The sequence below is a fragment of the Herpailurus yagouaroundi genome, unplaced genomic scaffold (genome assembly GCF_014898765.1).
Source record: "Herpailurus yagouaroundi ecotype Mexico unplaced genomic scaffold, PumYag 159, whole genome shotgun sequence".
In the NCBI taxonomy this organism is placed as follows: domain Eukaryota; kingdom Metazoa; phylum Chordata; class Mammalia; order Carnivora; family Felidae; genus Herpailurus; species Herpailurus yagouaroundi.
In genome coordinates, this window is record NW_024412400.1 from 25,384,057 (window position 1) to 25,410,583 (window position 26,527).

General features: G+C 46.8%; 1 protein-coding gene across 2 annotated transcripts in view; it reads left to right on the plus strand.

Annotated features, from left to right (window-relative positions):
- RFTN1 (raftlin, lipid raft linker 1) overlaps positions 1–26,527 on the plus strand; it is a 211,051-nt gene that overhangs the window by 140,739 nt on the left and 43,785 nt on the right. For both annotated transcript variants that reach the window (XM_040480120.1, XM_040480119.1), the window contains exons 5-7: positions 4,212–4,551; positions 12,846–13,049; positions 24,568–24,683. In XM_040480120.1, the coding sequence (XP_040336054.1) occupies positions 4,212–4,551; positions 12,846–13,049; positions 24,568–24,683 (660 nt within the window). The remainder of the gene's footprint in view (positions 1–4,211; positions 4,552–12,845; positions 13,050–24,567; positions 24,684–26,527) is intronic.

A 26,527-nucleotide genomic window follows, 5' to 3' on the forward strand; every position in this document is an offset into this window, starting at 1 on the left:
ATCATGATCTGAGCCAAAATCAAGAGTCAGAAGCTCAACTGACTTGAGCCACCCAGGTACCCCAGAATCTTGATTTTTTTAATACAACCTTATAAAATAAGCATTTTTGTGCCACATTACTGTAATTGTTTTTCAAAGCTGTTTACAGTAGTTAGCTGAATCTTCTTGAGAGTAAGGATTTCTGTTTTTGTTTTTGTTTTTGTTGGGGCAGAGAGAGAGGGAGGCACAGAATCCGAAGCAGACACCAGGCTCTGAACCGTCAGCACAGAACCCGACACAGGGCTTGAACTCATGAACCATGAGATTATGACCTGGCCTGAAGTCAGATGCTTAACTGACTAAGCCACCCAGGTGCCCCATTTTGTATCCCCAGCACCTAAGTGCAATGTTGGCCTAGGCCAGTGTTCGGACTTAATACAGTTGAATTCGGGAGCTGAAAAATTAATCAGTCTCCATCTCTACCTTCAAGGAGGTCATTCTGGGAGAGAAAACATACATATTCACTCATTATTTAATGTATTCATTCATTCCACAGATACTTAAAGAGCACCTCCTGTATGTCAGACATCATTCTAGCACCAGGGACAAAGCAGCGCACAAAACTCCAGACTTCATGAAATGCATATTCTAGAATAGTGATTCTCAAACTTTGGGGTGTATTGGAATCACCTGGAAGGCTTTGGGCCCTATCCCCAGGGGCTCTGATTCAGAGTTTCTGAAGTCAGCGAGGCCTGGGAATTTGCATTTCTGACAGGTTCCCTGGTGATGCTGATGCTGTTCTCACTTTGAGAACCCCTGGCGTAGAGGATAAGTTTGAGGTACAGGAGGGCAAAGGAGTATGGTTGTCCAGTTAGTTGGGAGAGAAGGGACATGTCTGATTAATGCAAAGCCTCTCGCAATTTCAAGTCCCAGTAAGGAAAGAGAGGATTGGGATAATGCCCTGTGTCCAGAGTCCTCACCTCCGTCTTCTGGATGACTGTCAGCAGTCAGCAGGGTCACAGAAGCCTGGGACCGATGAGGAGAGAGGGTAGAGCAATAGTGATGGTCAGGAGTGCCTTCTCTGTGCCTGTCCTTCGGCACACCTGCCGTATGTAACGTCTAACCTTCATAGCAACCGCAAGAGAAGTAGGATCTCCCTCCTTTTGTGGATGAGAAAACTGAGGCATAGAAAGTGATATAACATACTCTGGTTCCAGAGTCGTACATCTGGAGCTCCAAGCCAAGCCTTTCTGCCTCCAAACCCCATGACTCAAGTCGAGACTGGCCTGTGGTTGAGCCCCCAGTGGGACCAGCTTTTAATACTTCAACAGTCATAGCTGTTTTGTGTGTGGTGAGACACCCGCAGCAGGGGCTGTGTGCGCAAGGGGGGCGTGTGCAAGGCGGTGCCAACAGTGCACCTGTTCCTGCAGCACGGTGGCAAATGGAGAGGCTCAGACTCGCGGTTCATGAAAGGGAACGCCACCCGGCTGAAACAGAGGTGTGCAGCTTTGAGGGGAGCTGGCTCACTGTCCTTCCTGTAGGAGCTACCCCTGGAAGTTATTAGTGGTGTTTTCCCACGTATGAAAATTGTGGCAGTTAGGTTTTCGTTTACTTCTACTATAAATTCAGTGCTCTGAGAATGTGCATAACACGTTCAAAACTTTAAAAAGCCACTTTCCCAACCGTTGGGAAGAAGCATAGGCAAGTGATTTCTGAAATTATTTCACAAACTTTTAAGACGAGAACAAGCCACCTCACTCCAGTACGGTGGGAATTGGGGAAGTTAGTGCTGAAGTGGCCCCGTCCCCGAGCATGACACATCTCAGCGGGCTGCCATCGGCCGCAGCTGCCTTCAGTTATCTGGCTTCTATCACGTTAGAGCCACACGGAAGGACTGTCGAAGATCTGTGCTTTAGCACAATGTCCTCGCCTTCTATCAAGGGTTAAGAGTATGTAAATGATGTAAGAAAAATGTCTCTTCATTTTCTGTAAAACTAAGGAAGACCCATTTGACTCCATAGTTCTGCAAGAGTCATACGACAAATTTCTCTGTTCCTTACCAGCAAATTATGCTTCTCTCTTATTGACCTGGCATGTTTCCTCATTTCATTTAAGGATTATAAAAATCCATGGCTCTCCCTATGTTGCCAGGAGGCTCAGAGCAAGCCTTCATATGCAGTAGCTTCCCTTAACCTAAGGTTCTTTGGTAATAATGATCTCCCACTCTTTTCTCTTAAAACTTTGGTACCTGTGTCTTCCTTTAGAAGCTTTCCAAAACAGTTTCTAGAAGCAGGCAGCTATCACAGATTAATGGGTCAAAATGAATTTTCGGAATGGGATGGAGTGACTTTAAGTTTTTTTGTTTAACTTTTGAAGAGTGAATTGAGCCAGCCACGGGCATATGTGTGGACACATACATGTCCGAGAACACATATGTACTTGATGATGCCTTGAGAGGCATCCACTTGGTCTAGTGATTGAGAATGAACTTGGGTCTGAGTCAGACCTGGCTTTGAACCTCAGCTACTCACTGCTTACTTTATGACTATAATGTCTCTGGGCCTCAGTATCCTCATCTGAAATGGAGATAATGATACCATGTGGTGTGTTTGAAGGATTAAACAGACGATTTATGTAAAATGCCTAGTACAGTGTCTGGGACTTAGTAGGTCTACAGTAGACGGTAATCCCTACTGTTGTTGTCATTATTTCTAGAAAAAGCTAGACTTTATAGAAAGACTGGATGGTACATTTGTAACTGCTGTAGATTGCCTTCTAGAGTGTGCATTGTTGAACTAAAATGACCTTCGGCTTAAAGTTAGGGCGTTTCATCCAAGGAGGGTGGTCACGGCTTACTTCTCCCTTAGAAAGAGTAGCTCCATGCTGGTGTTTCTTACTAATTCTCAAATGACAGTAGATGATCGCTACAGAGGCCTCAAGATTTTCTGAGGTCATCCACTCAGAGGCTGGTGACTAAGACTTACACAACTCTGAGGTCTTCACTTCCTGATTTATCTGTAAAATGACCTGTGCATCCTTGCCCAGGATGTCTCTTAAAGCCGATTTTCCAGTTTGGGTCGGCTCTTGCTTGATTTTATTAGGCTGTTACTTTCAATTTTTCTTTCACATACAACTATTACATTCAGTTGCCCAGGGGTATCTGTCAGGGAGGGTAGAGTTAAAGTGCCTTAGTACTTTGTGTGGTCATTAGCCCCCCCCCCAACACCCCCCATCTTGCAGGCTCAGGAAGTGAGAAGCAAGTTACCTGTTACCTAGACTGGATGGTGTATCCCGTAGCCTACAGAGTCACGAGACAGCCGTAGCAACACCTGTGGGCCCAGCATGGCTTTCAGGTGCCTTTGGCTTAGGCGGAGCACCAAGGAACAGGTGTCTGTCCGTCAGATTTCCCTGCTGTGGGGAATGTGCACACCAGCCTCCACGCAGTGATGATTTCCCCCACCTCCGCCCTTCTTTGCCAAAACAATTGTTTAAAAGAGGAAGCTCTTTGGGTCATAAAATGTCATCTGGTAGTTAGTATATGGCTATATAGACATAGTGGATTATACAGTAGCCTGACTGGCAGGAAGTAGGCGATTCATCAGAAAAAAAAAAATAATAATAACGAAAAAATAAACTCTTACCAAAATGAACTTCCTCTTTCAAACTCTTTGTTTCAACTCATCCTTTGGAGCCTTCTTTCAGCCTCTTAGAGAAAAAATAACCAGTAGGGACGAATGCGGTATTGCAAAGAGAGGTAATCCCAGCCCTATTTAGCCACGTGCTTCATAATTTTTTTCATGTTTTATTTTTGAGAAAGAAAGAGCACAAGCAGGGGAGAGTCAGAGAGAGAGACACACACACACAGAATCTAAAGCAGGCTCCAGGTTCTGAGCTGTCAGCACAGAGCCCAATGTGGGGCTCAAACCCACAAAACTGTAAGATCATGACCTGAGCCGAAGTGGGAGGCTTAACCGACTGTGCCACCCAGGCGCCCCCAATATGCTTCATAATTAAAAAGAGCAAGCCCCATGCTGTCTGTCCCCAGGCGGGCCAGGGTTAGGGTGTGGCCACTGCCTAGAGGGACATGGGACACCTGCCACCTTGAGAGACTTCGTGTTCAAACTGAATCATCCTCAGAATCCTCCGGTGAGACGTTTTGGATGTTGCCCGTGTCCCCCTTTGATAGAATAAAGTTCCCTTCACTCAGTCCCCTTCATTTCGTTGCCTTACAGATCCAGGAGGCTGCAAGTCAGGGCCTGCAATTTGTCGGCGTCATACCTCAGTACCATTGCCCTGCGAGGTCGGCAGGCAGCAGCCCCCCAGTGGACACCAGAGATGCGGAAAAGAACCCGGGCAGGTGTGAGAATAACGAGAACCCGGGTGCTCCCGTGGGGATGGATGGCAGCCGGGAGCCAGGCCAGGGCCCAGGAGGGGAGACGCCCATCGCTGAGCAACCCACCTTGCCCTCGGGAGAGGGGGACGGAGCAGAATTTTCTCCACACGGGATGAGCAAGACTCTGGATGGGCCGGAGGGTGACCTGCTGGAAGTGAGTGAGGAGCCACTCTTGGGAAGTAAGTATGTCAGCAACCACTTAAAAGAGAGGCTAACGGCTTTTCAGTAGTCCCCATGGCATTTTAGGAAAAAGAAATGGAATTAGAGTGTAGAGACAGCAGTCCATCACACAGGGGAAACTTCATCAGGCATTTTTCCGGGCCTCCCGACTGATTGCGTACTGAAGTTGTGACTTCCGGGAGAGCAGAACCACGGAATTGCCTTCTGGTCGCTCCGACATGTCACGTTCGAAGTAGATTCTAGAACTTAAGGGATTTTCACCCATGCTCTTGTGCTACCCTTGAATTGCCCTGCTCTTAGCACAGGAAAAGTGTTAAGATGCTGGGCACCAATGCAGAACGTATGCTCCCTTTTGGTCCCCTCATTTTGAATATCTGCCTAAAGAAAGAAATCAAGAAAGCCAGTTAAGGACAAATTGTGCAGGAAACTGGTGATTCAACTCACTAGGTACTGTAAACAGCCCGATTTCAGGCAGGGCGTATAGTTGACAAATCAGCAGTGTGGAGAGAACACTGCCAACGAGAGGCCACCAATATGTGAATCCTCCTAATCACATTGTAACAGCCATTCGAGCAGGCATTTTAGGTTGGCAAATTCAAAGAACAACACTTATTAATAGCAGCCAACATTTCTTAATTGTGGTGATGTGTGTGATGTGGGTGAGCTGTAGTATCATTGCCCATTTTACAGCTGAGTAAACTGAGATTTAGAGAGTAAATCTTCTCCCAGCTAGGAAATTGGCAGATCTGGTCTGTGAACTTATCTTGTTATACCTCTCTACTCTAATAGACTAATAAGATTTCCTGAGGCCCTCACTTTATGGTGAGTGAAGTTTCTCTCCCTTTCCCTGTAATTCCCTTTCCTTTTTCTTTCTCCAAGAAATCTAGCATCCAGCCATTTCCCAAGAGCCAGGCACCTGTCTGAGCTGCGTGGCCTCTTCCAGCCTTCAGAAGGTGCACTGGTAACAAGACTTCCAGGAGACCCCCAGGCTTTAGGGGGCCTTCTGGGTCATCTTCCTAGTTCATGTTATTATTCATTTCCTGATTCTTGAAATTAGCCTCTTCTTAATGATGAGGAACAGTTTATGCGCTGAGAATCTAGAAGAAGGTGGAACAGTTTCTTTTGTTATATTAGGTCAGTACTTCCTGGAAAGAAAATTGCGGGGTGGGCCATTCTGGACTTAACTTGCAACGTTGATTTAGAGCGAGAGATTGGCACTGCCTCCATTCTGGGATATATTATGGCTGTTGTTTAATATTATGGCTGGATCCTTCTTAAATATGTACTAAAGTAGGGCTTTTCAGCTATGGGACTTTTCACACTGTTTGAGGTAGACTTCTCCCTCCAGAGTAGCTGAGAGCACATTTAGACCCTGTGTGTGCCTCCTGATGAATGTCCGGGTGTTATTCCAGAAACCTCCCATCTTCTCATTGCTGTTAGGCTGCATGTGTTGTTCTGAATCCCCAGAAGGAAGACCGACCTCCTTGAAGGAGCATGCGAGGGTGAGAGTTCAGGGCAGACACAGCCAGCACCTCTGAAGAAGGGGCCAGGAGTCATGGAGACAGGCAGCACTGTGGTTAAGAAACCAGACCCCACTCACATTCCATTTGCCACCTTCTACCTAGGCAGTCTTGGACAAGATACCCTCCTGTGCCTCAGTTTCTTACCCTGGAAAATAGAGATGGAACAATAGGTTCATATTGAAAGGTTAGGTGTACATTTTTTAAAACGTTCTATTTATTTATTTTGAGAGAGAGAGGCAGAGGAGAGGCAGAGAGAGAGAGATAATCCCAAGCAGACTCCACACTGTCAGCACAGAGCCTGACCTGGGGCTCCATCTGACGAACCGTGAGATCATGACCTGAGCTGAGATCAAGAGTTGCACGCTTAACTGACTGAGCCACCCAGGCGCCCCGAGATGTACATCTGAAGCACTCAGCACTGCTTGACTCTTAAGTGTGAGCTGTTATTATTGGCACACAGGCTCAGTAGCCCTGACCACTGGCCTCCACCTTTGCATGGAGCCCTGGCTTTGAGAAAGGAGGCATTCAATACTGAAATTCCCCTCAGGACTTTTCTGAGATTTCCTGCTCTAGAATCCACCTTTCTCCAAGACTCCTTCCAGACTTCCTGCCCTCTTTGGTTGACTCTAGGGAGAATTAAACTGGGGAGACTTGTCCTAGGACCATTTCCCCCACGTGCCTCCCGCTGGCCTATGGCTGTTTGTCTCCCTCACCCAAAGAGCCCCCTCCGTTGCTGAACCCATAAAGACCCCTCAGCACCCAAGGTGTCCTGGCCTGTGCCTCATTTCTTCAAGTCCCTTCTCTTTACTAGCAAACCAGATCCTGCTAAAGAAGGATGTGTCTGGAAGTGGTCAGGCCAACAGTGGAGGGGAATTTCAGCCATGGGGGAGGGGCGTGTTACAGTACCCCACTTTAATCTCACTCAGTGGGCAGCTGGCTGGCTGTTGTTTACACACAAAGCTGGCTCTTATCTCTCTGCTCATGAGGCCATGGGTCTCTCTGAAATTTAGGCAGCTTATTGTTATCCTTTGCTCTTCGTCGTGTGGAACAAATGAGCCTTTGGATTTTTTCATCAGTTAATGAACACGCAGGGGTTATTGGCCACATATATGGCCTTGCTGGGGATAGACAGTCATGATGGTGGTAACTCTCTGGGTGAACTGTTCTAAGTTCCGATGAGCCATCTTGATGGTGCCTCACAACAACAGTTTTAGGATGGCGGATGCTATTATTAGCCCATTTCACAGATGAGGAAAGTCACCTTCCATGCTCTCAAGTAGTGACGTTTTATCTCCTAGCTTGAGCATTCAGCCTCCCCGAAGGCCGGACATGTAGGGACCCTGCCCACATTGGTCATGGCCTTCACCTGACCCAAACCTCTCTCCTAAATCTTTTTCCTGAGAAGTCTTACCAGTTCCTTGCACCCTCACCCTTCCTCCCAAATCCCCCCAGCTTCCCCTCCCTGCTGCTTGCTTGCTCAGCTTTCAGCTTGCCTTTCTCGCAGGGCCCCCTAAGGAGGGTGAAGTGTTTTTACTCCTCTTTCTGCCAGGTGGGCTTAAATAGGCAATCACAGCAAGACAATTAAAAAAAATCCAGAGGGAGTCACGCTCTTTCCCCCTCCTTCTCCTCGTTTAATTTATTTCCTTTATAGGAGGCCTAGGGGAGCCGGGTCTAGGCTGCAACTGCTCACATGGGGCTTGCCAGTGAACTCACCATCCAGACACGGGGCAGGCTGCCCCTCCCCCTCCCCGTGGGCTCTTGAACGGCCTCTCTGATCCGGAGGTTATGCTCCCCTTCACCCATACAGGTCTCTCTGGGGACCCATCATGTGGTTCTCTTCCTGATCATTGACTTTTATTTCCTGGTCGGGGATTTCCCTGATGGTTTGGTGTCGTTGCTGTGCAGAGACGGCCTGAGCTGGTGCAGGGACAGCCCCATGCCTCACTCCTGGACGCTGCCCTTCCCGCTCCTGCCCCTGCCTTATGGTGAACACAGAGCACCCCAGTAGCTCTGCTCCGAATGGCCCCTTGTGATGCATTTCTGCAGATGGGAAGCATGGACAGGCCAGGTGGGGAAGGCCAGTGCTGGGAAAGGCTAGGAAGGTATACCCAGACATCCACCTGTCCCTTGTCTCCTGGCTTCCAGCATTCCTTTCTGTCCTTCCCTGGGCGTCTCTGTTGCCAAGAAGGTTCACACAAATTCAAATTGTTCTGCCACTGAATAATACTGAAACATCTTCCAAGAGCTGCCCTTCCTATCCTGTGCCTCGTCACTTAAAATGCTCAGAAATGCCAGCCAGAAACCCAAGCTAGTGACCTCAACCGTACTTCTTGGCCGAGGGGGTTTTATTCAGTAGTCCTCCTTGGCAGCCAGCTCCTTGTGTGGGGAGAGAGAGGAGGTGTCCTCCTGAGTCTGGCCTTTCTGATGTGTGGCCCCGCCTTCCCGCGCCCCCAGAATGGCGCTACCCTGTGGCTCTCCTCCTCCCAAATCTGCCACCTGCCGCCATCTTTTGGCCTTTCCCTCAGTCCATTAACAAACAGCTATTGAGCTCCCACCCGTGGTCCACAGCTCCTGCTTTCTGTGTACTGATGAAATTAGCCTCTTGTTAGATTTGGAAACAGCCCAGGGCTGGGGGTTTGAAAGACTCTTGGCTTTGCCACTTTCCAGCTTGTGATGTTTGGGGGATCCACTTAAGGCTTCTGGGCTTAGAACTGAGGCAGCCCTTCGTGTGGGGGTTGGGAGAGTCACATCAGATGGTGGAGGTGAAAGTGCCCGTAGCTGCTGCTGTCCTGACCAGGGGATTCCCGTGGAGCGCTGTATATGCCTGGTTTCCCCACTTTGCCTCCACAAACAAGCCCCACCCAGGCCCAGAGGTGTCCTGCTGCTAGTACCCGAGCCTGACAGAAGTCTGAAGCAGTTTCTCTCAGATTCAAGAATCCAAACAGGACTGAGGCCCTTCTGGCTTCTCATCCCATCACGGGGCCCACAGCCCTGCTTCCCAGTGCGAACCTTCCATCTTAGCCCCGCTGCCTGTCACCTCAGCAGAACTTAGCCCCGACTCAGTGCAGCTACCGGGTCAAGTCTGACTCCCACATGTTTCTTCCCCAGCCAACTCACCAGCCTCCTCCTCCTCCCAGTCTAGCCCTGGGAGTCACGCTTTATGCCAGATGCTGCACGCTCCCTTCCCTCCAGGCTGGAGGTCTCTTGGAACATCAGGACCCAACCAGCCTGCCTGCTACCTGCCGGTCACAGGCTCTCTGGAGCCTGTCTCTCTGCAGACAGACCACAGACTTCCATCCTGTGCCTGAATCCCAACTGCCTGGCCTGGGCCTCAGAACTGGGCATCAATTTCCTTCTTCCCTGCTCCTGAGGAGCTTAGCAAGGCCTTCGTGGGTCTGGCTATCAGGCTGGCAGCACCCAGTAAGCCCAGCGCCCCCTTCTCCTCCCCTAGCTTACTGCACTTTCTGGCTTAGGTCAATCCAGCAACATACCTGCATCCCCTATCATATTACAGGGACTTTCTGCTGACAGAGGGGATCCAAATGGCACAAGGCAAAGCCCCCCATGTCAGGGAGAAAGAGAAAGACCAGAAGATTAAAAAATACAAGCAAGACAGTCTTGATTCTCCTTGGGTGCTCTGCCAGTCCAATTCTTCGGCTGTTCTCAGAACATTCTCAGAAACAATGCCTTCCCCCCTCCTTTGGAACTTTCTGTCCCATGTCTGGAAAAATCTTCCAGCTGGGGTCATGGCAGAGTCACAGAGCAGCTGAGAAAATTTAAACAAACGTGGGACTTCTTTTTGGAACTCTCGGTGCTTGCTCATGTGATGATGTGTGTTGGAGAATCAGAATATTAAAACATCAAAAGGCATCATTTGGGGACAGTTTCTCTTGGCCGGTTTCCATGTAAGTAATGAGAAAGAGGACCATGACCAAGGATACAGCAGGACAGGGGAGCTAACTAAAGGGTTACACATCTGAAATCAGGTTTCTCCCAATATTTCACCACTACTAATCTCTTGGAGGCTCTTGATTCCAGCAGCGTTTCCTTCCTGAAAAATTTATTTCTGTCTCTGGCTTCGGCCCTCCTCCCTGGGGAGGATCCTGATGTGAGAACTGGGGCTCTGTCAGCACCGCACTGTCTACCTCGTCCGTCGGGCAGTCTGTCTTCCCTTCACCTCACGCCCAGCACCCTCCCTTCCCCTTTTGGCCTTCCCCTTTTTCTGTTTCTTTACGCATTTGGGAAAGTTGTGTTTCTGTCTTACCATGCAAGTGGGGAATTCTTCTGGTTGATCAAGTGTTGTCATGTATTTTTGGACTTGGGCCACTGTCAAATTCTCTACTCACCTCTTCCATATAGAGATTGTGGTTTCTTTTTCTTTTTGATCTGTATATATTCGTGCTTGACTATAGCAGATTATGGTGACTGGTGCTCTGGTCCTCCTTGGGTCACCTGAGGACAGCTTTCTTAGCCTCTGCCTGAAGGCGTTGTCTGGAATGGGAACAGGCCCCGGCAGGCCACTGCCCCAGGGAATTCATACCTCAGGAGTAGCCTCAATCCCTGAAGATAAATGCCCAGGCTTCCTTGCCCCGTGGCAAGGCAATCAGAGGGATGTTCTGTGCAGTTAAGTGAGCCCCAATGGCTGTAGCAGTAACCTGCTCAGTAATGCACCCTTCCCTGGCTTTCCTCTCTTCCCTATTTCCTACCCCTCCTCCCTCTCTGGGAGGGATTTCCAGGGATCACTTCCCAAATAAACTGCTGGCACTCAAAAACTTACAGGGTCTGCTTTGGAAGAAATCCAGGTGAAGTCAGGGATTCACTAAAGCATTGCTTATCCTCTTGTCCTCAGTGGGTGTGGCTTTTATTTGGACACCTAGCACCTTGGACTGGAAAATGCCTGATCGTGTAGTTCACATCCTGTCCCTGCTAGCTCCAGTGCAATGCTTGATTTCCCTCCATGGCAAACCTTTCTTTGCATGACTCCATTCCTCAAGTGTGTATTTCAAAGTCATGAAATAGTCTGATTGCCACCTCTGTACACCAAGCCCTAATTTCTTGTGGGAAAGCATTTACTGGCTGGAGTCAGGCAAATGGACTGAGAAAGGTAACTTGGGGTGCAAATAATAAATAGGCCAGATTTGGTTGTTTAAAATCCAGGTGGCCATCTTTGAAGATGGGCACCTTTCTTTCTTTCTTTCCTTCTTTCTTTCTTTCCTTCTTTCTTTCTTTCTTTCTTTCTTTCTCTCTTTCTTTCTTTCTTTCTTTCTTTCTTTCTTTCTTTCTCTCTCTCTCTCTCTCTCTCTCTTTCTTTCTTTCTTTCTTTCTTTCTTTCTTTCTTTCTATTTGGTTCCATCCGATGGATAGAAATGGCCCCCCTGGTAGCTTAACTCTTGCTGATGACAAAGTGTCATGGCCTGGCACTGCTCCCCAGAGATCGCTGCTGATGTTTGCTCAGATGGAGCTGTAAAAGACTTCCTTTGCCCGGAATACAGTACCTGTGTGGGATAATTTTAGATGTTGTGTGGATGGACATATTTGGTGTTAATGTGCCTCATCATTCCCTTCTGTTTATAGCAAGTGGTAGTTGTTTCCCTTATGGTCATGAAACAAAGTTTCCTTTTTAAATTCATTTATTTAAATAAAGGAAAGCAATTCTGTTTAAAAGAAGAATAATTCAGCAAGTGTTTGGACACTGCAAAATTGTGAAGTACTCAAGTAGGGGATACAGGGTCCCGGAACGTGGGTCTAGGCCAGGTCTCTCCTGAGGGGAGCATGAGCATACTTTGTCCTTGTTGCTAATGTCAACCATTGTTTACGACCTTTAAAATATTTCTCTGAAAGAAGGGTGGGGATTTTCTTATTATTCCAATAGATATTTTTGGAAACCAAAGCCTATTCCTGACTAGCCTGTGTTAGCAAAGCTTTTTAAGCTGGGTAAACTCTGATTGCTTGACTAAATGAGTAACACAGAAAAAGACCTTCAAGACTTAGATTGAAATTCCAGGTATTTGCTCCTCGAGGCTGATACTGTTCACTCATGGCCCAGCAGCACGTACAGCTGGCGCGGGTCAGCTTCTGGGTGCTAGTGAGTATTGATTTTTGAAGAACTGAGCTATAAATGAAGGAAAGGGAAAGCTCAGAGCCCCACTCCCAGTGCCACCTACCTACCACTCCAGGCAGGAACCCTCATTTACGGGAACATATTTATTTTTACATATCAGTGGTGTATTTTCGATATACTTGATTAAGTATTATGGGTTCGGCCCCAGGAAACACCCCTGCAGTTTATAAATAGTGAGTTCAAGGGTATACAAGGTTCCTGGAATTAGAGTAGTATTTTTATTTTTATGTGCCTCTGTATATGCACCTTTTTTTTTTTATAAAAAAGACCAGCTCTTACCCAAATACGTCCACTTTTTTCTTCCAAAACACCTTTGTATGGATTTCTAGAAATGTCTACCATGTCCTTACAAACACCTGACTATACAAATTGATCCCAGATAACAGCTATTCATTACATGCCAGATTCAAAACCCATGTGCCACCCGCCCGCCATTGGAAGCTCAACCTTTGACGTCCATGTCACTTTCAAGGCTCCCTAACTTAGTACCTGAAATCAGGTTTTATTATTTGGCATTAGTGCAACCTAACAGAAAGTTTACCTTTGATATCATTTCTTCAGTCTCCTAAGAGATTCACTACACTCGATGAGGCAGGTTTTTATCACTCTTTGACCTCTTCTCTCCCACCTTCTTTACAAATCCCAACAGAGATGGAGATCCTCGCCCTTTTCAACAAGCCGAAGAGCCATCAGAAGTGCCGGCAATACTATCCGGTCACTATTCCTCTCCGGGTCTCCAAGAATGGCCAGACGGTGAGCGGTTTGGATGCCAACTGGTTGGAGCACATGAGTGACCACTTCCGGAAAGGAGGCATGCTGGTGAATGCCGTCTTCTACCTTGGCATGGTCAATGGTATGGAAGTTACAAACCTTGGGCAGCCCTCATGAACTCTGCTTCTCTTTTCATCTTAGACCATCTTTAGAGCCTGCCCCATTCAGAAAGCCCCGCAGCTGATGAACATGCTGCGTTTGATTTCTAATTAACACCTTGAGGAATTTTCCACAGAAACCACCACCTGTGCTCCCTAAACCTGTCTAGGAGTCAGTCGGCCAGGTATCTTCTAGCACGACAGAGAAAACAAAGGGGTTCTGTTTTTGATGGTGGCCTCAATCTATGTTGCTTGTAAAGACTTTTAAAAAGATTATTCCCCATTCGCTAATTACCCCCTGGGATCCTGCCGCTCCAAAAGTGCAAATTGTTTGTAGACACTATTACCGTTTGAAGTAGCAGTAGCAGCACCTTGGAATTAACCACTGAGAAGTGAATTGAACTGCCTAGTTTCTGTAAGCTCTGTAGAGATACACACTGTTTCTGGGTCTCACGGTACCCGGTACCCCCTCCCCAGTAAGGCGTTGTCTCTGAGGGAGATAACATGGGGTACAGCCCTACTGATGGCTGCCCTCCTAAGGCAGAAAGTCTGCCCACAATGGAGAAACGCATCAAGCGGAGAAAGGTTTTGGGGTTAACACGACGACAGGTTGAGTGACTAGGGTGCGTCGAAGCCGGGAGGCGGTTTGGGGAGTGGGGCTAACATGCCAGCACGTAAAGATCCTGAAGGCTGCCAGTCAGCAGGATTTCTAAGTGCAACACAACACCAAATTTGTTGATCCCAGAAAAACCTGGCAGGGGGCTTTGACACCGCCGTCTTGGCTGTTGAGCAGTTCTCTCTCCAAGAATTAGCAGAGTCAGGAACGGAGTTTGGATTCAATCCTTGAAATGCCAGCAAACATCTTTAGAACTAGAGACATCAGTATTAGTTCTGAATGTACATACTTTAAATCATCTGGAAGTCATAGAACTTTGTACAGAACAGCCGGGTCTTAATTTGGATGTGAGTCCCTTGTTCCTGTCTAAATATCAATATCTAATGCTAATGTGTTAATACAGTAGCAGCAGGCATTGGATAGTGTAAGGGGTCGCAACCATTCATAGAATGGATGAATGACCTAAGAAAGGTGATTGGCTCATTAAGAATACATGTCACGCGGCACCATCCAGCAGAACTTTCTGTGATGATGGGAATGTTCTCCATCCGTGCTGTCCAGTACGGTAGCCACGACTCACACCTGGCTATTGACCACTTGAAATGTGGCTAGGATGACTGAGGACCTGAATTTAAAAATTTATTTGATTTTTATTAATTTAAATTTAAATCACTATATATGCTTAGGGGCTAGTAGTGTAATATGCAGTTCTAGAGTATACATTTCAGGAATACAACCAATGAAGAGTCCATTTAGTTCTCTGGCGGCAAGGTTGGAAACCTCCCTCTACCTGAGGAGGCCCTGCATACTTGCAGAGGTCCCGGAAGCCAGAGAACATCACGGTCTGTTTTGAGATTCACCATAAAACACGAGTTGCATCTACTTGGGGCAGATGTTTACAGCCCTGATTGATTCATTGGTATTAGAGGAGTCCAGAGAGGAGCCCTTCGCTTCCTGCTTCCTGTAAGGACACCCCATCACCCATCTTGGGTTGTGGCAGCCACACTTTTTATCTTCTCTTAGGGTCTCTGTGGCCATACATCCTTAACCCTGGGAAACCTATAGTTAGTTACACTAACATCTTTTTTTTTTCATGTTTATTTATTTTTGAGAGAGAGAGAGCAAGTAGGGGAGGGGCAGAGAGAGAGGGGGACAGAGGATCCAAAGCAGGCTCTATGCTGACAGCAGACAGCCCAATGTTGGGGCTCGAACTCACGAACTGTGAGATCATGCGCTGAGCTGAAATCAACAGTCAGATGATTACCCGACTGAGCCACCCAGGTGCCCCAGTTATACTAACATCTTAAAAATGTTCAGGAAAGCACTGAAGGTAACAGCTACACAGGCAGCCCCACTTTAGAGAATTAGGGTATCAAAAGGGAAGTTTTCTCTGGTCCTACTGCCCAGCCTGTCTGGGGCAAGCTGATCCCCAAGAGAGGACACCTTGAAAGTTCACAATGCCGTGTGAACTTTTGGGCCATTATGGCTTTGGCAATCAAGATAATTTCCTATTCCTTCTTCCTACCCCATTCTCTGACCTTGAGTCCAAAAGCACAGAGAATTCATACAGTTTTTTCTTCAGATTTGACTTGAGTGTTGGAAATGCTGTTATATCCTCCCTTGGCTTTAGCTGCAGTAAATCCTGCCTTCCTGCCTTGAAGACAGAACATGAAATTTCCCCTGGCAAGTGCAACTGTGGAAGCCAAGCCCCAAGCCTATGACATGTCTACGGCTCGGCCACAGCTGCACGTCTCAGTCTCGGGGATGGCTGCAAAATGCTCAGAACAAAATTTATTTAAACCCACTCAAACTTCAAACGCAATTTTGCCCTGTCTGGTTCGATGTGGGGGGAATGTGACTTGGGAGTAATGCTCAGTGGCCAGGGTGTTTCTGCTCTGGAAAAGCCCAAGGTTTCCGTTGGGCAGGGATGAAATATACATATGCTCTTTTCCCAGAATTAAAATTAAAAAAAAAAAAAAGGCAAGCTAATCATAATTATAAAAAGGAACCTGTTTCTAATAAGATAATTAGTGTCCTTACAAGTAAACCTGGCAGAGCTAGAAGCACATCTTTAAGCTGTTTGCCACCTGGAAAAACACCAGTCCTGATTCTTAAATGGATATTTATACTCTGAAATATTTTCCCCAGAGTCATAAAACTCGTGAGAACTTTGTCCCATAAACAGGGTGATGTTTTAGCTTGAATCGTTCAGTTAAGACTCCAGCTCCTGTTTTCAAGCCTTTACCCCTCGGGGACATGGAAAGACTTTAACGGTCCTCAAGTTTGGGCTTCTGCTGAGTCTCCAGAGCTCCTCCTCTGGAACCTTTTATTAAGCCTTAGAAGGACCAGGTGTCTTCAGCTGGGGTGGCTGTGCCCTTGGGCCCTGGCAAGCAGAGGCACAGATAAAAGAGAAGCATAATGATGCTGATGGTCTCGTGGCAGTTACTATGGGTTGGTGCTGGTCTGAGCAGTTCAAACACAGCAACTCATCTAATCCCCACAACTCAGTAAAGTAGATACCATCATTATCCCTGTGATACGGCTGTGGAAACTGAGGCACAGAGTGGTTAAGTCATTGCCAAGGTTGCCGGCTAGTAAGTGGCAAGAAAGCAGTAGGAAGAAAGAAGGGTCAGGCTAGGGAAAATGGATGTGAGGAGGGGGTAAAAGAGGTGGCCGTGTTGGCAAGAGGTTTAGGCTCCCAGTGAGGCCTTGGGTGACCCTTGAGAAGGGAGGGGAGCTTCAGAGTCACCCTTAGGAAAGTATCAGGGCCTGGACTGCCAGCTACCGGTGTGGCTGCGTCCAGGGGTGGGTCAGACAGCAGGGCAGACAGGCACACAGAAACGCCACCCGATGAGGCAAAAGCTAGAGTCTGTGTTGCCAGCAGATGGGAGAGGCCCGGAGGGGAATCTTTCTGCCGTTGGTGAGGAGTTGGGTAGGTACAGGAGTCCAAGGTAAGGGCAAGGTGGAGCTGGGTGCCCACCCTCTAAAGACCCACGCAGGAGCCTGATTTCTCACCAAGGGCCTTCAGGCCTGCAGAGTACCTGCTGCTATCACTGGCCATCGATGCTACGGCTGCCACCATCAACTCTCCTTGCCTGCCCTGGTCTTCCCTGTGTCCCCTGGCTGGCCTTGTCGTTTGTTCCGCCCTTGCCCTATCCTTGTTCCCACCTCCCTTTTCCCTCCCTTGGCCCTGTGCTGGCTCTCCTTCTCCTGCTCCCCTGGCCCTCCCCTCACCCTCTCCTAGCACCACAGTCCTTACACCCCTGGCAGTATCGTCTTTATCCATCCCACATTCAAATGTTTTCAGTTGGGGGTGCCTGGGTGGCTCATTCGGTTAAGTGTCTGACTCTTGATTTTGGCTCATGGTTTGTGAGCTCGAGCCCCACATTGGGCTCTGCACTGACAGCATGGAGCCTCCTTGGGATCCTCTTTCTTCTTCTCTCTCTGCCCCTCCCCTGCGCGTGCGCGCTCTCTCTCTCTCTCTCTCTCTCAAAAGAAATTTTAAAAAAATGAAACATGTTTTCATTTGTTTCAAAAATGTCCTTGGCAGCAAGTGGTCTGATGGTCTGAACCAGAATCCAGTCCAGCATTATGCACTGCATATGGTGACCATATCCTCACTTCTCAAGTTTTACCTAAAAGAGTCCTTTTTTATAAGCCTTGCTCTTTGAAATAAACCCAGCCTCGTACACTGCTGAATGTCCTGCATTATTTGTCTGTGGTCAGTGCCTTGTGATGTCATTTACCTAATTTCTCTAGCCTCTGTATCCTGTACACTGGAATTTAGTTCTAAGGCCTTGATAAATTAAGCACTGCGACCACAGTACATTCTAGATGCTGTTGGGTTTTAAAGTTGCATCTCATCAGGAGACACATTATACCTACATGTTCCTCCATTCCTATCCTTTTGATAGATTGTCTTCCTTGAGACTGTCCCTGATACCCCAGCCACATGTAAATCCAAATAACATTCAGTATTTATATCATCATTTTTGATGCCCAGCATAACCTAAATTACTTTATATTTACAAAATACACAAGTTCAAAGTGTACCTGTTTCAAGTAGAATACACATAGAGCTACATTCACATAGAGACTACAAACCCTCGGGCAGGTTCTGCATCTGTACTTCTTAGCACCCCAGTGTTTGTACACCGTGTGCTGTATACAGAAGGTGACTAATGAAGGTTTCTGGACGACGCTCGGTAGTGCCAATGGCAATGAGGGGAAAAGCCGGTATATGGGCGTGTATCACAGGAACCCGGGGAATTGAAGAGCTAGGTGTAGGCGGAATGGAAAGGAAGAGAGATGAGGCAATCCCAGGTGCTTCCAGCAACCACTGCCTGGGAATGTTTGGCCTACTGATTACAGATATGGCCTCTGTTTCAGAGGAGCCACTTACTAATGTGGGGGTAGAGTTCCCTTATGCCATAGATGCATTTTCCCTTATATTCATAGCACATTTTCAAATGACCTTTTTATTGGAGTATAGCACATATTGAGAAAACTATGCACGTTATGAGGATATAGCCCAGAAGATTTTCACAAGGTGAGCACGTCTCTGTAACCAGCACCAGATCAAGAAGCAGAATGTACCAGCCCCCTCAAAGCCCCCCTCATGCCCCTCATAGTCCCTGGTTCCCAGGGGATGACCATAGTCCCAACTTGAAACACCATAGATTAGTTGTAAACTTCATATGAATGGAGTATGTGAATGAATGCCCTTCTTGTGTTGGGCTTCTTTCACTCGTTGTATTTGTGAGATCCATCCACAGTTTTACATGTAGTTGCAGATCATTTCTTCTCATTGCTATATACTCTCCTTTAGGTCGATAGATACAACTACTCCGCTTCCAAGTGTGTTTTTTGTCCCATCTAGGAAAGCATGGCATCTGCATAGATTTGGCCCCAAACTGAAGCCCTAAGGCCAGTCTCACTGTGACATCCCTGGGATGGCACCCAAAACACCAGACATGGAGGATGGTGTAGTGGTCAGGCTGGGAACCTGAGATGTTCATCACCACCACTAGCTGGAGCCCCAGCGCCCAGCACACAGAGTGCTAGCTCAGTAAATACCTGTTAGTTACTGAAAGGGCACAGGCTTTGGAATCGAACAAATCATACTTTCGATCTCTTGCCCCTTGCATTCCCTTTGAACATGGACGCATGATTTAACTTCTGAGACCTCCATTTTCTCACCTACTAAGAGGGAATGATTAGCCTTGCAGATGTGAGGGAGGGATTCAGTGAGAAACTATGAACTGTGCCTGGGCATGTGCCTCACATCCAGCAAACACCCAATCAGAGCGTTTCTTCCCCGTCTGGTTGGTTAAATGGCTCTGAACTTGCGGGTTCACCTTGCTGTAACTGAAGATGGGTTGTACCTCCTCTAGGTCACTCACCACTTCAAAGTTGGAATGCAGGAGTGAAGGCAGGCCAACAGCAGCTGTGAGTGCTCAGGAAGGAGAAGGCAGTAGACCTGCTCACTCTTCTGATAATATCAGTCAATTAGGCACGGTATGATCGGGGAGCAACATGGCACCATTAGCCAGGATTGGTTAAGTGGCGATTATATTTATGGTGGGGTCATAGGTCATTGTGACAGCAGTCACATGTGCAGTTATGGTTATACAATCGGGACGTGCCATCCCTGGCACATACGGGGTGTTGTGAGCACCATGTAGCCTCTGATGGGGAGAAGGGGCTCTCAGAGACTCAAGGAAATCTGTTAGGCCAGCTACCTCAGTGGGAACGGTTTAGTCCAATCTAGCTTGTTAAAAGGAGAACGGTGACTTTTTCTTTTTTCATCTCGCGTAATTAGACCACATACGTTGACCACTCGTCATGGTGTGCACATTTCCAGCTGGACTTTGGGGAACAGCACCAAGGATAAGCCTGAAGCTTAGTTTGCTAGGTCTCAGAGGCTGCAAGGAAAGAACAGTTGCCCGCCCAGAATTTACCTCTTGGAATAATGGGGCGAATCTCCTTTTCACACCTCCTTTTTATAAAATCATAAGCTTGGAATGTTAAGGTGGCCTTTTGCCAAAAGACTGGCATCAAATATTTATACAGTACTGGGGCAAATAGCTCTCTGTGCACAGTAGGGAAGCATCTTTACTGTAATAAAAAAATGCAGTGATAATGGAGTGTTTTCCATAGATGTAGGGTGATTTAACCTTTTACATTGGGAGCCTTCACTGTAAGAAAGACCTATTTATACCCAGCTCGGTGCGCATCACAGCAAGGCTGAGCCAGGAAGGTAATGAGAAGACGCGGAGTGGACGAGGCCGTCAAAACAAGGGGTTCTTTAAAAGCCCAGCTGTCTGCTCTCCGTGGTTCATTGGCTTTTTTGCTGTTACAGATGATCAAATTTTGACAGCCATTCCAAACTTGCTTTGTAGTTAAGTAGGTGAATCAGCACTCCGGATTCAGAATAGCAGAGCAGTGGGCTGAGGGGCTAGAAGGCAGACCGTGGCTGAGGCAGCTGGTAAATAAGGACCTGGTTTATTCCTATTTCACACCCCAAGTCTGGCCATACATCTCCCCACTGACCACACAGCCCTCCTCCCAGGCCTGTGACCAGGGAGGAAGCAGAGAAAGCCAGGCAGTGGCTGGGATGGTCTGGATGGACTATGGTGTCTCATTCCCTCTTCTGGACCTCAGCTCCACTGCACGGTACTGTCGGCAGGCTAAATACCATCGTAATATTTATGCCAAATTGGGTACTCTATTACTTAAAGCAATGATAGGCACAATTTAAGGTCTTGGAGATTTTCCATTGAGATTTGTACGTAAAGACTTTGGAGATTGGAGATAACATATTTTGGTAGGAGTCTTGTGGGGATTTGTGCTGTATTGGTCTAATCCTGAGGGAATCATTGAATGTATTCTGGTCTCAAGCATCCCCAGGTCAGGACTTGGGAAAGCTTTACTCAAAGTGGTTCTATAGGGTATTCCTACTGTGGCAGGAGCTCCAGCTGGATCTTTGTTCTTCAGAACTTTAAAAGTGAGCTTTACTATGGTTCATCTTGTCCTGAGGCCCCAAATACATACAATGTGGTTTAAAGAGAAGCCCTGTTCTTCGCTGGTTATCTCTCTAAAACGTTTCTTAGGAGGGCAGTGAACAAACACTTGGGGAAAACTTTTTAGCAGAGCAGATGAGAGAGGCAACCTTAGTACTTTTGCTAAGGCTGTTTGATAACACACTCTCAGTTTAGGAAACAAATAAGAAACTGGAGCATGGTGGTGATGAACTTAGATTGATCTCACTTAAAATGGAGTATTATCTCGTCATATTGGACAAGGCTGCTGTGCTCCAGGAATTAGTCTCACGGCTGTGAGTCATTGAGCTGGTCACGCCTCTCTATCATTCTGGAATAATCAAGAATATCCCCAAGCCAACCAAAGTACACCAGTCTCATATTTCTTAGGTTTAGGTTGGGCGTTGTATTAGTCAGCTATTGCCACAGTACTGCTGTGTAACAAGCCACCCCAGAGTCATTGGCTAAAAACAGTACTATTCTCACACATTGGTGGGTTGGCTGGAGCAACTCCATGAGGCAGTTCTGCTGATCTCAGCTGGGCTCACTCTCAGGTGTGTGGGTCAGCTGATCTAAGCTGAGCTGCTCTTGGGCAGCTGGGGCATGTCCTCTCAAAGTGGTGGCAGAGATAGAAGAGGTTAAGTTTAACCACAAGGGCTTGCCAAGCCCTTGTTGCATCATACCTGCTAATATCCCATTGGCCAAACAAGTCACATGGATAAGCGCCTAGTTGGCTGGTCGTCCCACCCATCATCTTAGTCTTGACTTTCTTCTCTCCTGATTCCACTGCTCTTGTGGTCCTTGGCTACCCCTCATTCACTGTGCATCCCTACTCCAGCTGTGTCCTCTACCTAACTCGCAAACCCTGAAGATCCAAAAGCCTTCCTTGCATGGTTAAGTACATATCTCTACTCAAAATGAGGAGACCCGTTTTGAAAAATACCCAACCACTGCCTCCACCTGCACTCTCTCCCCTTAGCCCACTTGATATTTTTATAGCATTTATCACCTCTAACATTATGTCACTGTCTCCCTCCCCACACTGCAAGGTAAGCTCCATGGGGCAGAGACTTCATTATGTCTTGCTGCCTGAAAGATCTCCGATGACCACAGGAGTACCTGGCACAAAATAGATGCTAGGTAGGCATTGGAATGAATGAGTGAGCAGCTAGAAGTGTTTTCAGTATAAGCTTAAATGCTTCCAGGAACACAGTACTCACTCTTCTGAGGTTGTACCTTCCATTTTTTAGACTACTCTAAGGAAGGTACTTTCTGTTTATATTGTACTCACATTTTCTCCCCATAGTTCCTAAAACTTTTTGATTCTAGCTCTGCCTTCAAGAGCCATGTAGAGGAGAGAAAAAGAAAATTCATTTTCATCTGTGTTGTCTGTTTGTATGATGCTTGTGTTAACTCTTGCATTAATCTTGTAGAAAAGGATAAGAAGAAATTCAAATTATACCTAATCCCACCAATCATAAGTGCTGCTAGATTTTATGTATTTCCTTAAAGTTTGTCTAACCCTTGGGGCGCCTGGGTGGCGCAGTCGGTTAAGCGTCCGACTTCAGCCAGGTCACGATCTCGCGGTCCGTGAGTTCGAGCCTCGTGTCGGGCTCTGGGCTGATGGCTCAGAGCCTGGAGCCTGTTTCCAGTTCTGTGTCTCCCTCTCTCTCTGCCCCTCCCCCGTTCATGCTCTGTCTCTCTCTGTCCCAAAAATAAATAAATGTTGAAAAAAAAAATTAAAAAAAAAAAAAAGTTTGTCTAACCCTTCTTAACATAAAAAAAATTCACATACAGCTCATACCGCAGGCTTGTATCCTGTTTTTTTTTTTCTTCTTTATAACATTGTCTCTAAGGAATGTTTCTGAATCATTACATTCCCATGATTTTTTTGTAGCCACATAGTATTTAATTATATGGAAGTCTCCTAACTTATTCGACTACTTTTCTATGGTTGAATATTTGAATTGTTGAGCATTTAGATTGTTTATGTTTTTAAGGAATTTATAAGTCATGCTGGTAGATAAATATTTGATGGCTTTAGTGGTTATTTCCTTAGAATAGGCTGAACGAGGTAGAATTTCTGGGTCAAAGAAGATGGACTTTTTTGTTTCAGGCTCTTTAGACCTTGTGAAATTGCTCTCCTAAAAGATTGTACAGTTAAAATTCCCTTAACCACCATAAGCTTTTTATACATGTATAAAAAATGTTAAGCTTAGCCATTTATTTATTTATTTTTGTTGTTGCAAACAATTTTCTCATTTAATGGCCTTTCAATTGTCTTTATGAGGTCTAGTGGAAGACAGAAGCTAAATATTTGTTAAGTGTTTACATCTGTCCGTCTTTTTCTTTGTGGCTTCTGGGAAATGCTGACAGTTCCTGAACTCCAGTGTAATACAAAGGACTTTCTGAATTTATCTCCCTTTCTGTTAAAAAAAAAAAAATCATATTATTATGTGAATTATCCTTCTAAAATAAAGATAGTATATCACTAAAGATACTTTTAATGTGAATTGCCATAACAAAATACCACAGGCTGGATAGCTTAAATAATAGACATTTATTTTCTCAGAGTTGAGGAGGCTAGATGTCGTCCATGGTTAAGGTGCTGGCAAATTCAGTTTCTGCTTGAGGCCTCTTTTCCTAACCTGCAGACAGCCACCTTCTCTCTTCATCTGGCCTTGCCTCTGTGCAGGGAGAGGGGAGGGGGGTCCCTCTGGTGTTTTCCTGGTAAGGACATCAGTCTTACCAGATTAGGACCCACCCTTATGACCTCATTTAACCTTAGTTAATTCCCTAAAGGCCCTACCTCCAAATACTGTCACTTTGGAAGTTAATGCTTCACGTATGAATTGGATGGGGGGAGGACACAATTCAGTACCTAATGGTGTGATTGATTTGTAGATTAGAATCTAGGGACCAGGAGTGATTCTGTGTACACGTTCCCATGTCACAGATGAGAGACCAAGTCCCTGAAAGGGGTCACGTCACTTTTCATGATAGAGCACGGATCCAAACCACCTGCTTCTCTGTCTAGTCCTCTTTCCCACAATCTCTTATCTAAATGAATTTAGGGCATTTAAAAGCCATATTAAAAAAAGGAGGAGCAGCAGAAAACACCTCCTTCATGTCTTCTGCTGTGGCGGGGACTCTGTTGTAATTTTCTTTATACTCTCACTGCCTAAGACAATGAATCCTTCTTGAATCCTGTTATATGTTTAACGTACATTTATTGAATCATATAGAACTCAGAACCTGGCACACTGACCAGAGCAATGCCCAAGGAAACATTTTCAGTGGTAAATCATTTGGGAAAATTCCCCTTTCCCTCAAATTCTGCCTCTTGACAAGAGCTAAAGCGTCGTCTGTACAGCTGTCCACATCATGAGAACTTCCAGGAATCAGCGCATCTAGAGTGCATCCGACAAACTCAGATCTGCTGTGTTATATCTAGCCCCCCTTTAAAAAAAACCTTCCACCTAAATATAGTTTTCTTCTAAAAACTGTCTCTAAATGACTGTGTTCTACCCTGAATAAGTTCTCCCCAGTGCATCCTGACGTTGGAGCGTGAAAAAGAAGGTAAACGCGTGAAATCAAATGGTGATTGCTAACAATGAAATTTGGGCTCATAAAATCAAGGATATTATTCAGAACTGCGAGGTAAATTAGTCTCATTCATTCTGATGGGGCTAGACTCTATGGCTGTGTGTGCCTTCTTTAATTAACATGCTGAAAAGATGTTCTGATTGGGATTATTAATGAATGCAGTGAAAATTTTTGCTGCTTGTAAGGCTTCTGCCACAGACGGTTTACAGAACTCCCCCCGCCTCTTTTCTTTTTCCACAGATTCCTTACACAGCCTGACAGATGGAGTATTCATCTTTGAAGCTGTTTCCACAGAAGATAGCAAAACCATGCAGGGCTATGATGCTATTGTTGTCGAACAATGGACAGTCCTGGAAGTAAGTGTGAGATTGGCAGTGGTGCTTCCTTTGTTTGGACAGTGATTGTTTCATCCGCTTGCTGGGTCTGACCGCGTCTGCTGTGGCTTTCCTCTGAAAGGCAGTTTGACCTGGGTAGACCTACAAGGCCCCTTTCAAATGCTTCTGTGCCCTCCAGTTGGGGCATGGGCCCCACTTGCCCTTTCTGTAGGAAAAATAGTGTGTGTGCTGGACCATTGGGTGGAAAGAGGTTCTTCTTTCATTCACTGGCATATCACTGGAAACTCCAAGTGACATACGTGAGGCCAACATACAGTCTGTGTCCACTGGAATGAGAGCAACATGATTGTTGGCGTTAGACCTTATGCCTCCCTCTGCCAAGTATCCTTGGAAGAAATTGGTGCATACGCACTCAATCTTTGACAAAAAGCCCATGAGGCAAGTACATGACTGCCCCTATTTCACAGACGAGGAAACTAAGGTTAGGTCCCTGGCCCAAGGTTACACAACAGTAAATGCTGAAGGATGTCCTTGAGAGATGTTGACCCTTGAAGCCACCAAACTGCTGTGGGCAGAGTAATTCCTTCAGCCACGTCCGAAGACCTGATTTCTTTCTGAGATTCGCCGGTGTGTACTTTGAGGGCGCTGTAGAAGGGTGGGCTTCTCAGATTCATCTCTTGTCCATCCAACATCTTGGGTGTAAACGGGCAAGCTGTTTAAACATGCGGGACTGATTTCTGAAAGGATTTCTTGAGGAGGCCCTGGAAAAACACAGGGTTAGCATCGCTCAGAGGGGCCTTGCCAAACCGGGCTCTCTGTGCCAGAGTAAGACAGGTGTGGGTTCAGCTCTTTGTGAGGGGTATGGGGTGCCGGGACCCACCAGACAGTGGGTGCTTGCCACGTCTTTGTGCCCTCTGGCTGTGCCCTCTGCAGCCTGATGGCAGGCGACGCCCTCACCTAGTTGCTGGAGGGCGGTGGGCACCCCAGCGGTCTGTCCCCTGTCCTCTATGCCGGCAGCAGTTCTGAGCGGGCATGCCTGCATCTGGGCAGTGATGTGCAGTAACTGCTTGCCAGGAAGGGGACAGAGTATAATGGAAAACTGTACTAATCAATCAGAAATTGGAATTCCAAAAACACAGCATCCAGGGCCCAGTTAGATGAGGGGCCAGGAGCCCTAAAGGAAAGTACGGAATCGGGTCATGACCTGGTTTGCCATCAGGCTCTGCCAGCTCCCCCTGCCTGACCTTGGTCTCATGTTTCCCCCCCCCCCCCCCCCCACACACCCCCCCCGCGTTGGGTCCTTAAACATCCTGAATTTAAGATGGGGCCATGCTGTTCATCCAGCCCACCTCATGTGGTCAGATGAAAGATGAAATAACAAGGGTGCCAACTGAGGATCTTAAGGACCCTATTAAAACAGCCCACAGGCTTTAACACTCAGTAACTCTGTTTGCTCTGTCACACTTAGCCTTCACAGCAAGCCACATGTGGCTGCACCAAAAACAAGTGCATGTGTGGAAGTGATTGACGGGTCACGGGACGTGTGCAACATCTCTTGCCATCAGCACATTAAAATGGCTGTTAAGGGAGGGCACCGTGGTTTCCTCAAGAAAGGTGGTTTGATGGCTTTGATCCAAAGTCTCAAAGTGTGGTCCTAGGACCAGCAGCATTGGCGTCACCTGGGAAGGTGCTATAAATGCAGACTGTTGGACCCCACCCCGGATGGACTGAATTAGAAACTCTGGGGATGGGCCTCAGCAATCCTTTTTCACAAGGGAGATCCTGATTCACGGTTTCAAGAGCCAGTGTCTAAAAGAACAGGATAGATGCCACTGTCACCAGATGTCTGTGGTTGTGTGTTAGTT